The following is a 14657-nucleotide window of genomic DNA, read 5'->3' on the forward strand; positions in this document are numbered from 1 at the left end:
ACCCTTCCTCAGCCCCAGCCCAAGAAGGAGCACAACCACCTTTTTCCGGTCACTCTCACCTGGGGTAACCGCTCACTGTCTGTTGGTGCACTCCTGGATTCGGGGGCGGACGAGTGTTTGATGGACACCTCGCTGGCCCGGCAGGCCGGCATTCCACTCGTCCCCCTAGACACACCCCTCACAGCCCAAGCCCTAGATCAGCGGTCGGGAACCTATGGCTCGCGAGCCATATATGGCTCTTCCGGTGACGGCATATGGCTCCCAGACAATTTTGAGTTGAAAATTATTTTTTTTCAAAAAAATCAGTTTGGAACTGATTTTAAAATACTTGTGATATTTCTTAATAATACTGTGTCATTTTAAAGTAAACAGAAATTAGTTTTGAAGATAAATTTCACGGGTCACGGGTCACCCGTGGGTCGGGTCGGGAACCAATGGCTCGCGAGCATGTCCGGGTCATTGTAAAGGTGAAGAAATCAATTTTATCAGATAGCCAACTAGTTTATCCGCTTCAACCCTTGTAACGGAAAAGATGGCGAAAAGAAAAAAAGACGATGATTACCGTGCATTCCAGGCTGCGTGGACAGAGGAATTTGCATTTGTGGAGAGAGCAGGATCTGCGGTATGTCTAATATGCAATGATAAAATTGCATCGATGAAACGGTCAAATATAAAGCGGCACTTCGATACGCACCATGCTTCATTTGCATCGAAATATCCAGCGGGGGACAGCAGGAAAAGGGCATGCGAGGAGCTACAGCGGAGAGTGCAGACGAGTCAGCAGCAACTACGTGTGTGGACCAAGCAAGGTGACGGGAATTCCGCTAGCTTTGCGGGGGCTTTGGCAATAGTAAGGAATGGAAAGTCATTCACAGATGGCGAGTATGCCAAAACATTCATGCTTGATGTGGCCAATGAACTGTTTGATGACTTCCCAAATAAAGACAAGATAATCAAACGAATAAAAGACATGCCCCTGTCAGCAAGAACTGTGCACGATCGTAGCATCATGATGGCAAATCAGGTCGAGGAAACACAAATTAAGGACATAAACGCCGGGACATACTTTTCTCTCGCGTTAGATGAGTCAACAGACGTTAGCCATCTATCTCAGTGCAGTATCATTGCCAGGTGTGCTGCAGGTGACACACTGCGTGAGGAAAGCTTGGCTGTTTTGCCAATGAAAGGGACAACAAGAGGAGAGGATTTATTCATGTCTTTCATGGAGTTTGCTAAAGAAAAAAAACTACCGATGGATAAACTTATTTCTGTCTGTACTGATGGTGCACCCTGTATGTTGGGGAAGAACAAAGGATTTGTAGCGCTTCTCCGTGAACATGAAAAGAGAGCCATCCTAAGTTTTCATTGCATCCTGCACCAGGAGGCGCTTTGCGCTCAGACGTGTGGCCAGGAGCTTGGCGAGGTGATGTCTCTGGTCATTCGAGTGGTCAACTTTATTGTTGCCCGAGCTTTAAATGATCGCCAGTTTAAAGCTCTGTTAGAAGAAGTTGGGAATCATTATCCCGGTCTGCTTTTACACAGCAACGTGCGTTGGTTGTCAAGGGGGAAGGTGCTCAGCCGTTTTGCAGCTTGCCTGAGTGAAATCCGGACTTTTCTTGAAATGAAAGGCGTCAAGCATCCTGAGCTAGACAACACTGACTGGCTCCTGCAGTTTCACTATCTCGTGGACATAACTGGCCATCTGAACCAGCTCAATGTGAAAATGCAAGGTATTGGAAATACAATCTCATCCCTTCAACAAGCAGTGTTTGCATTTGAAAGCAAGCTGGAAGTCTTTCTCAGGGACATTGAAACAGGTCGTCTTCTGCACTTTGAAAGACTGCAACAATTTAGAGATGCATGCTTAGCAAGTGACTCCACTCAACATCTGGATCTCCAGCAGCTAGCTGGCTTTACGTTCAATCTCCTGCAGTCATTCAAAGCACGTTTTGGAGAATTTCGTGCGCGCACTGGTCTTTTCAAGTTCATCACTCATCCACATGAGTGTGCAGTGGACAAAATCGACCTGACATGCATCCCCGGGGTCTCTATCGGAGACTTTGAGCTGGAAGTTGCTGACCTGAAGGCATCAGACATGTGGATGAGTAAGTTCAAGTCACTTAATGGAGAGTTGGAAAGTCTTGCGCGACAGCGAGCAGAGCTGGCGAGGGAACACAAGTGGACAGAAATTAAAAATCTTCAACCTGAAGACCAGCTGATTCTTAAAACTTGGAACGAGCTTCCTGTGACATACCACACAATGCAGCGTGTGAGTATTGCCGTATTGACCATGTTTGGCTCTACATATGCATGTGAACAGTCTTTCTCGCATATGAGGAACATTAAGACCAACCTACGCTCACGTTTAACTGATGGAAGCCTCAACGCCTGCATGAAGCTCAACCTCACCACGTATGAACCAGACTACAAGGCCATCAGCAAAACCATGCAGCACCAGAAGTCGCATTAAAAGTAAGACATATTTAATTTATTATACGTTAAGAATACTATATGGCTCTCAATGAAATATATTTAGAAATATTTGGCTTTTATGGCTCTCCCAGTCAAAAAGGTTCCCGACCCCTGCCCTAGATGGACGTTCACTTGGTAAAATCACACACAGCACTGCTTCCCTCACCCTCACTCTTTCGGGTAATCACGTGGAAGCTATCCGTTTCTTGGTTTTGCGCGCCCCTGGTGTTAGGAAGACCGTGGTTGGAACGGCACGATCCCTACATCTCTTGGTCTACTGGGCGGATTTTGGGTTGGAGCGTTGCGTGTCATGCCAACTGCCTTCGCTCCGCCCACTCCCCGTCCAGCGGCCTCAGACCCGTGCCTCCTCCCACGGATCTCACTGGTGTTCCTTCCATTTATCACGATTTAGCCCCTGTATTTAGTAAAGAGAGTGCACTTTCCCTCCCCCCTCACCGTCCCTATGATTGTGCCATAGATCTCTTTCCCGGGGCCGCCCTTCCCACCGGTCGGTTGTATAACCTCTCCGTCCCAGAGAAGGAGGCTATGCGCAATTATATCACAGAGTCCCTGGCCTCAGGAATCATAAGGCCCTCGTCTTCCCCGGTGGCGGCGGGCTTCTTTTTTGTGGCAAAGAAGGAGGGCAGCCTGAGGCCTTGCATAGATTATCGTATGTTAAATAATATCACGGTGAAAAATAAATACCCACTCCCCCTTATGAGTTCCACGTTCGAGCCACTCACTCACGCCACGGTGTTCACGAAGCTGGACCTGCGCAGCGCGTACCACCTGGTGCGCATCCGGGAAGGGGATGAATGGAAGACGGCCTTCAACACCCACCTAGGGCCCTTCGGCCTCACCAACGCCCCGGCCGTCTTCCAGGCATTGGTCAACGACGTGCTCCGGGACATGCTGAACACGTTCGCGGTGGTGTACCTGGATGACATACTCGTGTTCTCCAGGACTGAGGAGGAACACCACCAGCATGTCCGCCTGGTCCTCCAACGGCTGCTGGAGAACAGGCTCTTCGTGAAAGCCGAGAAGTGCGTGTTCCACTCCGCCTCCGTGGAGTTCCTTGGCCACATCGTGGAGAAGGGGCTCGTCCGCACTGACCCCAGGAAGACCCGAGCGGTGGAGGAGTGGGCACGGCCCACCAACAGGACGCAACTCCAGCGCTTCCTGGGGTTTGCAAACTTCTACCGGCGCTTCATCAGGGGGTTCAGCCGTGTGGCCGCCCCCCTCACTGCACTCACTTCCAACCTCCGCCCCTTCTCCTGGACCTCGGAGGCGGAAGCCGCCTTCTTGGCCCTGAAGAGGCTGTTCACAACGGCTCCGGTGCTCGCCCACCCGGACCCGTGCAGACAGTTCATCGTGGAGGTGGACGCATCGGAGCCGTCCTCTCCCAGCGGTCGGAGGAGGACCAGAAGATCCACCCGTGTGCCTTCTCCCGGCGTTTCAGTCCTGCGGAGAAGAATTATGACATCGGCAACAGGGAGTTGCTGGCCGTTCACGCCGCCCTAGAGGAATGGAGACACTGGCTGGAGGGAGCAGGGCAGCCGTTCATCGTATGGTCCGATCACAAGAACCCCTACCTACGTACGGACGGCTAAGAGGCTCAACCCCAGGCAGGCGCGCTGGGCTCTCTTCTTCAGCCGGTTCGACTTCACCCTCACCTACCTCCCGGGCACCAAGAACGTCAGGGCAGACGCCCTCTCCCGTCTGTTTCCCGAGGGGTCCCCTGACGCCCCAGACACCATCCTTCTCCCGGCCCGGGTGGTGGGTGCCGTCACCTGGGCCATCGAATCAGTGGTGAGAAGGGCCCAGCGCGCCCATCCCGACCCAGGCAATGGACCCCGGAACCGGCTATTTGTGCCTCCCTCTGTCCGGCCCCAGGTGCTGGAGTGGGGCCACTCCAGCCATCTTGCCTGCCACCCCGGTGTCTACCGAACGGCGGCCTTCATCCGCAGGGGTTTCTGGTGGCCCACCATGGAGGCAGACACCAGAGAGTTCGTGGCAGCCTGCGCCCGCAGCAAGGCTCTCCATCGCCCTCCAGCAGGTCTCCTGCGCCCCCTTCCTGTCCCCGGCCGACCTTGGTCCCACATTGCCTTGGACTTCGTAACTGGCCTCCCCGTGTCCCAAGACAATGACACCATTCTGACCATTGTCGACCGGTTTTCCAAGGCCGTCCATTTTGTTGCCCTCACCAAACTCCCCTCTGCAGCCGAGACGGCGGACCTTCTCGTCTCCCACGTCGTCCGACCTCATGGGATTCCCCTGGACATTGTCTCTGACCGTGGTCCCCAGTTCACTTCGAAGGTATGGCAGGCCTTCTGTAAGGGGATTGGGGCCACGGTCAGCCTCTCCTCCGGGTATCACCCCCAGACCAATGGGCAGGCAGAGCGGGCCAATCAAGCCCTGGAGGCGGCTTTGCGTTGCGTTACCACCAGCAACCCCGCCTCCTGGAGCAAGTACCTGCCCTGGGTGGAGTACTCGCTCAACTCCATGGAGAGTTCGGCTTCCGGTTTGTCCCCCTTCGAGTGTTCCCTGGGCTATCAACCCCCTCTGTTCCCCCATCAGGAGTTGGAGGTGGCGGTCCCGTCCACGAGGGCCCATCTCCGCCGATGTCGGCGCGTTTGGAAGACCGCCCGGGCCGCTATGTTGCGAGCTACAGAGCGGGCCCGGCGCAGCGCCAACCGGCGGAGAGTGCCGGCCCCAGCTTATCGTCCTGGCCAGAGGGTATGGCTCCTGGCCCGGGACCTGCCCCCCCTACCCTCAACCGGAAGCTGGCTCCCCGCTACGTCGGTCCCTACACCATCGACCGCATCGTCAACCCTTCGGCGGTGCGTCTCCATCTCCCTACCTCACTCAAGATCCATCCCGTCTTCCATGTCTCGCGCCTCAAACCGGTAGCCAGCAGCCCCCTGTCTCCCCCTGTCCAAGCTCCTCCACCCCCCAGGGTCCTCGACGGTGGTGACATGGTCTGGGATGTCGACCAGCTGCTCGCCGTACGCCGCCGGGGGCGTGGGTACCAATACCTGGTGGACTGGGTTGGCTATGGGCCCGAGGACCGCAGCTGGGTTCCCCGGTCCTACCTGGCCGACCCTGCACTCCTGGAGGAGTTCTATCGGGCCCACCCCAACGCCATCGGACGGTCGCCCGGTGTCTCCCGTAGGAGGGGGGGTCCTGTTGTGCTTTCACCGCCCCGAGCTGCCTCCCCGGCACGTTCAAGCCACTCCCCCAGCTCGGACGTGCCGGAAACATCCGAGCGCTCGGCTCGCGCTCTGAGGAGACGAGCGCTGCACTGCACCAGGTGTTTGCCATCATCCATCAGGCACACCTGTGGCAATCAGGCAGCCTTCTACAAGAAGCCTCCCAGAACGTCTCTCAGTGCTTCGACGTACTGAACCCTGCGGTAAAGTTCTGACAAGCCCTCCAGCGTTCCTTGCTTTCTGTTTATTCCCCAGTGTCTTATCTTCGTGTCTCTGTTTCCTCCCAAGACTCTCCCTCCGCGATTTCCACGTCTCCCTCGTCCCCAGCGACCTTCACGTTTCTCCCCGGACCTCTCCTGCGATCTCCCCCCTTGTCCCTCTATCTGGACCCCTCCTTTCGGACTCGACTTCCCGGATCTCGGACCTGGACCTTCTCGGACAACCCCTCTTGGATCACGGACTGGACTTTCTCGCCAGGTGCACGCACATTTTTTCAACACCTCCTGGTCATTTACATACCGCACCACACATTGGCTAAAAACACTCACACATAGTTATTCACGCAAACCACGGGACACCACACATAGTTTATTCACACATCCCACTAACAGAACGCCTTTTTTCACCATACATTTCCCTCCCACAATAAAACCTCCCTTTGTAGCTTTTGAAGTCATCTCGTGTCGGTCTGTCTTGGGTTTCGCCACACGGGTCAGGTTCTGGTGCGCGAGCTTAACAGAAACTTAAATTAAAAAAGTGGGTCTATGTGAATTGTACATACAGTGATGTGACTGTTCAAAAGAGAGCAAATTAAGAAAAGAAAAAAGCCATACAGTATTTGTCTCAGCAGATTACAGTGCATATAAAAAAGGTCTACATAATTCCTATTAAAATAGCAGGTTTTTGTGATGTAAAACCATGAAACCAAGACAAATCATGTCAGAACTTTTCTCCTTTTTTTTAAAAAAAATTGCAACCCATAAAAATAGATTACACAATCAGAAACATTTTAGGGGAAAAAAAAGTAAAACTTATAACTGGTTGTGTAAGTGCGCACACCCCTAAACTAATGGCAGGTTTTTGTGACGTAAAACCATGAAACCAAGACAAATCATGTCAGAACTTTTTCCACTTTTTTTTTAAAATTGCAACCCATAAAAATAGGATTACACAATCAGAAATATTTTAGGGAAAAAAGGGGAAAAAAACTGACTATAACTGGTTGTGTAAGTGTGCACACCAGGCACGGCGTTATGGGTGGGCCTGACGGTCCTAGGCTCGCCCACTTTTCACCAGGCCCATCCTACAATTTTCCTACCCAAAAAAATATATAATTTTTTACAAATTTTCATTTAGTCATAAATGATTCGAAATCAGCCAATAATCGCATGATTTTGTGCTAAAAGTTTTTATAAACATAATTTTATATGTTGATGTTCATGCGTAAGCAAGTTCATGAGACACATGATGTGATGTTCGACGCCGGCGGGATAGGCTAGGCTAGGCTAGGCTAGTTCCAACTGCCATACCATGAAATGCCTTTGCAATGCAGCCGACTTTGTTGCTAGATGGTCTGAGGCTGAGCCATGTAAAAAAGAAAGGCCGATGTTCATTACTACAGGACGCCTAATCTGTGACGACAATAAATTGTTTAATGCATCTTCTCTGTGTGCCTTTATGAAATCGAAAAAACCCGATGTTAATGAAATCATCTAGCATAGCCCATTGTCTTGTGATCATAGAGATGTGTAGACTGTGATTGATAGCGATTGATAATGAACTCTAGTATGATGTCTTTACATGACAGATAACGTTATGAGCGAGTTCTGAATACTGGCTCGCTGCTCTGCTCGCGTTACTCAGGCGTCCCAATTCAATTCATTTAAACCTCCTTCCCAAAGGGGACTTTGCATGCCCTACGCAACGCTATAATACCAAACTGCACCACTCTAGGTAGCGCGTAGTGTGGGTATTGGGACAGGGCCTTTGACTGGGCTGTGGTTGCTTGGTCACAGACCTGTTGCGCCCTCTATTGGTCGGTCAGTGATAGAATTATAGTTCAAAATGGTCACTCATTGGCTTTCAACTTTGGCAAGTGATGGTACTGCTGCTGTTCAAGCAATAAATATTTTGCACTGAGTAATTTTTAACATTTTGGCTCATTTTGTCAATGTTGCATGAATTATGAAGGGTTTTTGTGATTACATTTGTTATTCTATCTAGCTCGATTTTGGTCTCAAAATGCACCAAATTGATGTATTTAAATTGTCAATATTGAAAAATTTTCTTCCGGGGGAGCATGCCCCCCGGACCCCCCTAGGGAATTCCAGGTCCATCCATAATTGGCCTGGCCCACCCAAAACTGAAATCCTGGTGCACAACCCTAAACTAATGCTTTGAAGTGCCTTCAGATATTATTTCAGCGCTCAGTCTTTTGGGGTAAGTCCAGCAGCTTGGCACATCTTGACTTGGCAATATTTTCCCACTCCTCCTTGCAAAAATGTTCTCGATCCGTCAGATTTTGAGGGCAACTCCAGTGCACATTCCTCTTCAGGTCACCCCACAGATTTTCTATTGGATTCAGGTCTGGGCTCTGGCTGGGCCATTCCAAAACTCTGATCTTCTTGGTGAAGCCATTCCTTCGTTGATTTGGATGTATGCTTTGGGTCGTTGTTGTGCTGAAAGGGAACATTCCTCTTCAGTCTTCTAGCAGATGCCTGAAGGTTTTGTGCCAAAATTGACTGGTATTTGGAGTTATTCATGATTCTCTCCACCTTGACTAAAGCCCCAGTTCTGGCTGAAGAAAGGCAGCCCCAAAGCACGATGCTGCCGCCACCATGCTTCACTATGAGTATGGTGTTCTAGATGATTTACTGTGTTGTTTTTGCACCAAACATACCTATTGGAATTACAGCCAAAAAGTTCAACCTTGGTCTCATCAGACTATAACAATTTTCCCCCATGGTTTTGGGCAACTGGGTGTATGTTTTTTGCAAAATTTAGTGGGGCTTGGATTTGTGTGTGTGTGTGTGTGAGAAAAGGCTTCTGTCTTGCTACCCTACCTCATAGCCCTACAGGAACAGGTGAACTTTATTTAGGGTCAATCACAGTGACTTTAATTGATGGCAGGTATACACTATTTAACATGAGCTTGAATGTGATCGTTCAATTCTGACACAGCCACATCCCCAATTATAAAAGGGTGTGCAAACTTATGTGACCAGGTTATTCTGTTGACCTTTTATATCCATTCTACATCCATTTAGTGATTCACGAAAATACATGTCTAGAAAATAACGTTTTCTCATTTTTACTTGTTCTGTCAATATGAGCTGTTATGTAGTTCATATTGTGGCTACAACCACGTTTTAGCCCATTTAGTACCGTATAATGCATTAGAGCCAGAAAGCCTGATACTCTGAAACGAAACCAGCATTGATATCTGATCAATTCCAACGGTTCCAATTACTGCAGATTTCCAAGGCACTTTACACCCAATACACGATCTTATCTACAACAACAACAAAAAATGTACAAGTCACTCTGTTCATGTGAGTTTACACACTTTATTCAGCGTCATGTCCAATATACATTGCATTAAGATAAATGGGGGGAAAAAAATAGTGGGGCTAGGATGGATGGTCAGGACACTGATTTCAGAGCGTATTGCTTAATGACATGTCATATGCACAAAGTCTGTGCAAATACAGTGAACACCGGTCAGAGGAGGTCACGGTAGATTTAGAAAACAAAAGTCAGAAGGTAATGTCAACTGCAGTTATGTGATCATTTTAGTGGTCTACTGAAATTAAATGTACACATCACATCCACTCAATGTATTAACAATGGTATGCCATTTAAATTTAACCGACTCCAGCAAACCTGGTTGCATGCACAAGTTGGTAATTCAATGTCAGTCATAGATCAGTTAGTCACTGATGTGACAGTATTCTAATTCAAAATGGACAAAATCATGATCTGAGAGTCAGCAAAACAATCAGTGAACATGGACTCACTGGAAAAGCAACTTGTGTCCAGTCCCCACAAAATTCAAACTGCGATTGTACAGAATATATGAAATTAAAACCGATGCGGCAAGATTTTGTCCATTTTCACTCAAAATTATCATTTCGAATTGTAGTTCAACTGCATGCCTCTGACGAATTAAAACCTGATTTCACTGGGTGAAAAAATAAGATGATAAAACACTGCCATAAGATGCACCAATTATAACTGAATGTTTATTGAGAAAAGGATCTCATTAATTATTCTAAATGTAGCCCTCAAAATCTGTGTGAAAGTGAGAATCATCTCACAATTTACTCACATTTGGATTGAAAGCCAAATGTACCACCACAAAAAAAAGCACTGAGGTGCCTATATCAACCATGTAACACAACACAAAAAAACCCAAAACAAAACAAAAAACAACTCATAACCTCTTCAAATGTTTTATACTGTTAAGTTGAGCTAAACTCAGATGCCAGCAAACACCTGGAAAATCATCCCCGTTTATGCTAATTTTTACAGACTATGTTCTGTTGTTAACAAATTTCATTTCATCATTGTGGGAACACATAAGACGAGCAACTTGATTAAAGACATCATGGTTATCCATTGGGGCTAGGGCACAAAGGGGAGGTTTGAGAATTTCAAACATCTATCCTACTGAAGACTTATCACGAGCTTTTTATGAAAAACTGCAGCAGACAGCTGGGAAATTGACACCAACCTTCGCACTCATTAGCAATGCTAGTTCAAGGTCAATGGCGTGTGCACTACAATTCAAAATGAATAAAATCGTTTCAATTATATGCAGAATTTTTGGTGGAATTGAAAGATTGAGAGTAATTGAAATTTTCGTAATAGCAGTCATTATTATTAAATTACTAACAAATACTAGATGGCCAATGCTAGATAAAAAAATACCATGAAAACATGATTTTATGATTGCAACTATTCCTCAATCCTCTGAATAGTACACATGGCCATGGTAACTCTAATTAATGGTCATGGCAATTTGCATATGAAACCAATCACTGGTTGCGGTTGTACGCAACTGTGCTGTTTATAAGGTTGGGGATACCTGCAGTCAGCTGACCGATGAAGTCATTTAGATGAGTGACGAAACATTTCTCCCAATAAACATTGTGTAGAGATGAACTGACTCAACTTTCTGTGATTTCATTACCTGGAAACTATGACACCATGAAAAATTTTTATAAGTCCTTGCAGTGGACATGAATAGTGCTCAATAAAAGGCTTCTAAAATCTTGAACATTTTCCTTCAAACGACAATTGTGTCAAAAGCTTTCAGAGGACAACCTTGATGAGGAATTCAGGGCATCAAAAGGCAGCAGTGATTTAGTGACAGAAAGAATTAGTCTTTTGACAGGACTTTGCAGTGCCAACATTAATATGGTGGTAGATATGCAGAAGTGATGATTTAATGATTACTGGCTCTCATTTGTTTTACACAATAATGTCCACTAAATTGCATAAGAAACCTGGTATAAAGTAGAAACTGTTCAGCAGCAGATAAAAAAGCAAGTTAATTTACAGTAGTGACATATCTTACATCATAATATTTCCAAAATAAATAAAGTTAAATATACAATTCCAGGTAGGAAATAAGTAAATTTCGCTGGTAGTTCTCAGATTGGCTCATCTTGCTGAAAAAAAAAAAAAAAAACCTTTCACAGAAAAATGGTTGGAACCAACCAATTCCTTTGACTGGCAAAAGAAGAGGTGCAAAAGCCTTTTGCTGAAAATTTTCCTGTGAGGGCATTTCCTTTGACTGGATAAAAAAGGACATTATTAATACTATTGTTTACAGATGCAAGTTGTCACATGTAGGTCTTATTCAAGTTGAACCATTACATTTGCTTACCCTGGAATTTAGCAACTGAATCTGAGTCCTAATCAAATGCCATCTCTTGACTTTTTCTTACACAGCGAGCCACCTTCCTCTTGAATTCACCATTAGGGTCCTCTCTCCATTCTTTCTGCATGAGCAACACAAGATCACTTTAATAACACATCCTACAATTTCTTCAACCAAGAAAATAATGAGAATAAGACATGGGAATTTACAGTATCAGTGGTATAGTAGTATACTCACAGCAGCATCCACATTAGCTGGTGAATCACTGTTGGGGTCAGCCAGCATAGAAATAACGCTAATCATGATTGTCTCTACTGTATGGATAGGAAGCCAGCGTTCTTCTGGTTTTTCATAGCCAAACTTATCTTCTCCGGGCTCATGAAGAATTGAGATACAAACATCTCCATTCTTTGCAACTGTGAAGAAGGGAATGTGTATTCAACAAGTAGATATTGCATGCAGGATTGTACTAAATACACAAAATTCACATTTTAGTTCAAAATTACAAAACTGCTGATTCACCGAAACCTTTGAAATAACCAAAATCTGGAAAGTCCAACTGGCCAAATCATAATGTGTTGATGATAACTGCACTGCGACTGTGCAGACTTAAATGTGTATACCATTTGGGTGCCAGATTTCAGTGATGAACTTCATCTTGGGAGGCCGTAGTGGATAATCATAAGGAAAAGTCAAATATGCTTTGAAAAAGCCACCTTCACTGTAATGAGACAAAAAAACAAAAACAAACAACAACAATCAAAACGGTGAGGTAAACAAAGCTATCAAGACAAAATTTTGATTTTGCACATTTACTCTGGACCCAAATGTTTTCATGTAAAATAAATACTTAAAATATTCCCTCACTTACAACAGGGTATCTTGTGGACCTATGATGACAACTTCCCATTTGTATATGTCTTCATCATCTATCAGACCAGCTGAAAAGCCTTCCACTGGATTCTTGTTTAGCTCTGAAACACAGGCAACTCATGTAAAATGTAAATGCAAGGAAAGGACATGTTTTGAGGGGAAAATAAATGGTCCATTCTCCAGTTTCAACGACTTTATGATATGCATTTTTTTTAAATATCTTGAAATAAAAATCTTGAAATTCGTGCTCGGATAGAAGTATTCTGTATTACAAATAAGGCCATGCTGGATAGGACCTGCCATTTTCTATTCTGATTCAGAGTTTTCTTTCTCCAATATCTAGTATCTCATTGAAAACTGAACAAAACGGAAACAGTACCATTAATGTATTACTACATTTTAGATGAATAATTAATTCTGGTTATTAACGTTGGGAAAGGTCTCCCCTTAAAAAATAATCATTTGCCATCAGAAACGTTAGCTTTAATCTCGTTTTGTCCGGCCAGTTAATGTATTTGTTAACTGGCACTAGTTGTTACTTTCGATGCGGATTGTTTGTCAAATAAAATGTTTAGTTTTATTGGTAGTGGTAGCTCAACTAAGCCATAACATCTGACAGACCGGACCCCGGACTGATTATTCCTTTGTTCCACTGCTAACATGAGCTATATAGAATGTCGGATTTGCTAACCGGCTAGCATGGCTGGCGTTGCGATTTAGTTTAAATTAGTGAATCACTTAAAATATTGAGCTTCGCACATTTACATACATATATTTACACCCGAAATAGTTCATCTAATAGTATACAAACTCCTAAATTGGGTTGCCGTGGTTGAACGACTCCAATCTGAGACCTAAACAGCTAGCCAACGGTCCCCCCCCCCTTTGGCGTAAAGATAGCTTTGCGCATCTAAAAGCTAATCTTAACTACTGGTTCGTTAGCATTAGCTGGGTTTGTTTATTTGTCATGCAGCATTTCCTTTTACCTGCCAGTTGCTTTCGGAGGAGTAGCGCTGACTGTTCGGTCATGGTACGCAGACTTTAACGAAAAAAATAAACGCTGCGTCGTCGAATTCAACAAAAGAAATAAAACTGAAATAGGAGTTCGCGTTCTCTGACTCGCTAACGTTAGCTGCCCCCCTCTGTGTTTTGACAGAAGGTTCAGCAGCTGGGTTGTTCCAATGCGCAGGCGCGTACTACACGGAACCGTCGCTGTTTCTGTCCGCGTAACAATCTTTATAAAAACAATCAAATTCGCAAGGAGTGGAGGGAAGCAGATCTTTTTTGAGATTCGGCCCTAAATTAATAAGCTTCAATGAAGAATTTAAAAAAATAATAATATGAGGTTCTGCCAAAATATAACGACTTTATTTGAAAATAAAGGAAAGGGCTTCACACTGTCCATTATTGTTTCTAACTTCCAGTAAATACAATGTTTATCAGATGAGCAGTAACAGGACACAATGTGACAGCTGCAGCAATGCAATGCCTTGACTTCGACTCTGCTCTCAGCAACGTAAGAATAAAAGTAACAAATGATAACATTTAAAAAGAGAAAGAATAAAACTAAAAAAGGTTACTTAACGTGCATGTTCAAGACAGTCATTTCACAATGCATTTCGAACGATGGATGTGTCATTAATATTAGTGACACCGAAATTCATGACATGACTTTGATTGTAATAGAGCCTCGTGGGGAAAATGCGAAAAGGGAAAAATATTTGTACAGGTACAAGTTTGTATTTGTACAGTTTCACGGACTAACGACTGACCTATAGATGGAAACTCCACTTCAGTGCTGACCTGTACAAAGGAACTTAATTTACAGTAGTGAGGGAAGCACAGCAGAAATTTTATGTTATTTATTATTTAATTGTATGCATTTGCATACAATTGTATAATACAGCACATAAAATTGTATTTGTATGCAATTGTATGTATGAAAGGCGACGGGCATGGGTGCAAGTTCATGAATACTGGGATGGCATCCAGCGCAAGAACCAGTGCCCCGTCCATAGGGATAGTGGAAGTGTCAGGAAGGGCATTCGGTGTAAAATTTTGACAAATGCGGATTGACAAGACTACCATCGGTGCTGCGCCCTCACAAGATACCGATGGAAACTATCGAATCCGCTGTGGCGACCCCTGGGAAACAGGGAACAAGCCGAAAGAAGATTATTTAATTGTATGCAGATCATGGATTCCATACGGTACTCCAC

The 14657-nt window shown here is 45.5% G+C and overlaps 1 protein-coding gene across 1 annotated transcript; it reads right to left on the minus strand.

Annotated features, from left to right (window-relative positions):
• Window positions 1-9237: 9237 nt before the first annotated feature.
• LOC130109196 (ubiquitin-conjugating enzyme E2 G1-like) lies at window positions 9238-13573 on the minus strand. Its single transcript, XM_056275972.1, has 6 exons — window positions 13425-13573; window positions 12437-12539; window positions 12189-12286; window positions 11803-11981; window positions 11572-11686; window positions 9238-11478 (listed from the first exon to the last, which is right to left on the minus strand). Exons 1-5 carry the CDS (start codon window positions 13465-13467, stop codon window positions 11600-11602), a joined length of 510 nt encoding a protein of 169 aa, XP_056131947.1. The 5' UTR covers window positions 13468-13573; the 3' UTR covers window positions 9238-11478; window positions 11572-11599.
• Window positions 13574-14657: the final 1084 nt, after the last annotated feature.

This window comes from Lampris incognitus, chromosome 1, assembly GCF_029633865.1.
Source record: "Lampris incognitus isolate fLamInc1 chromosome 1, fLamInc1.hap2, whole genome shotgun sequence".
NCBI lineage: Eukaryota > Metazoa > Chordata > Actinopteri > Lampriformes > Lampridae > Lampris > Lampris incognitus.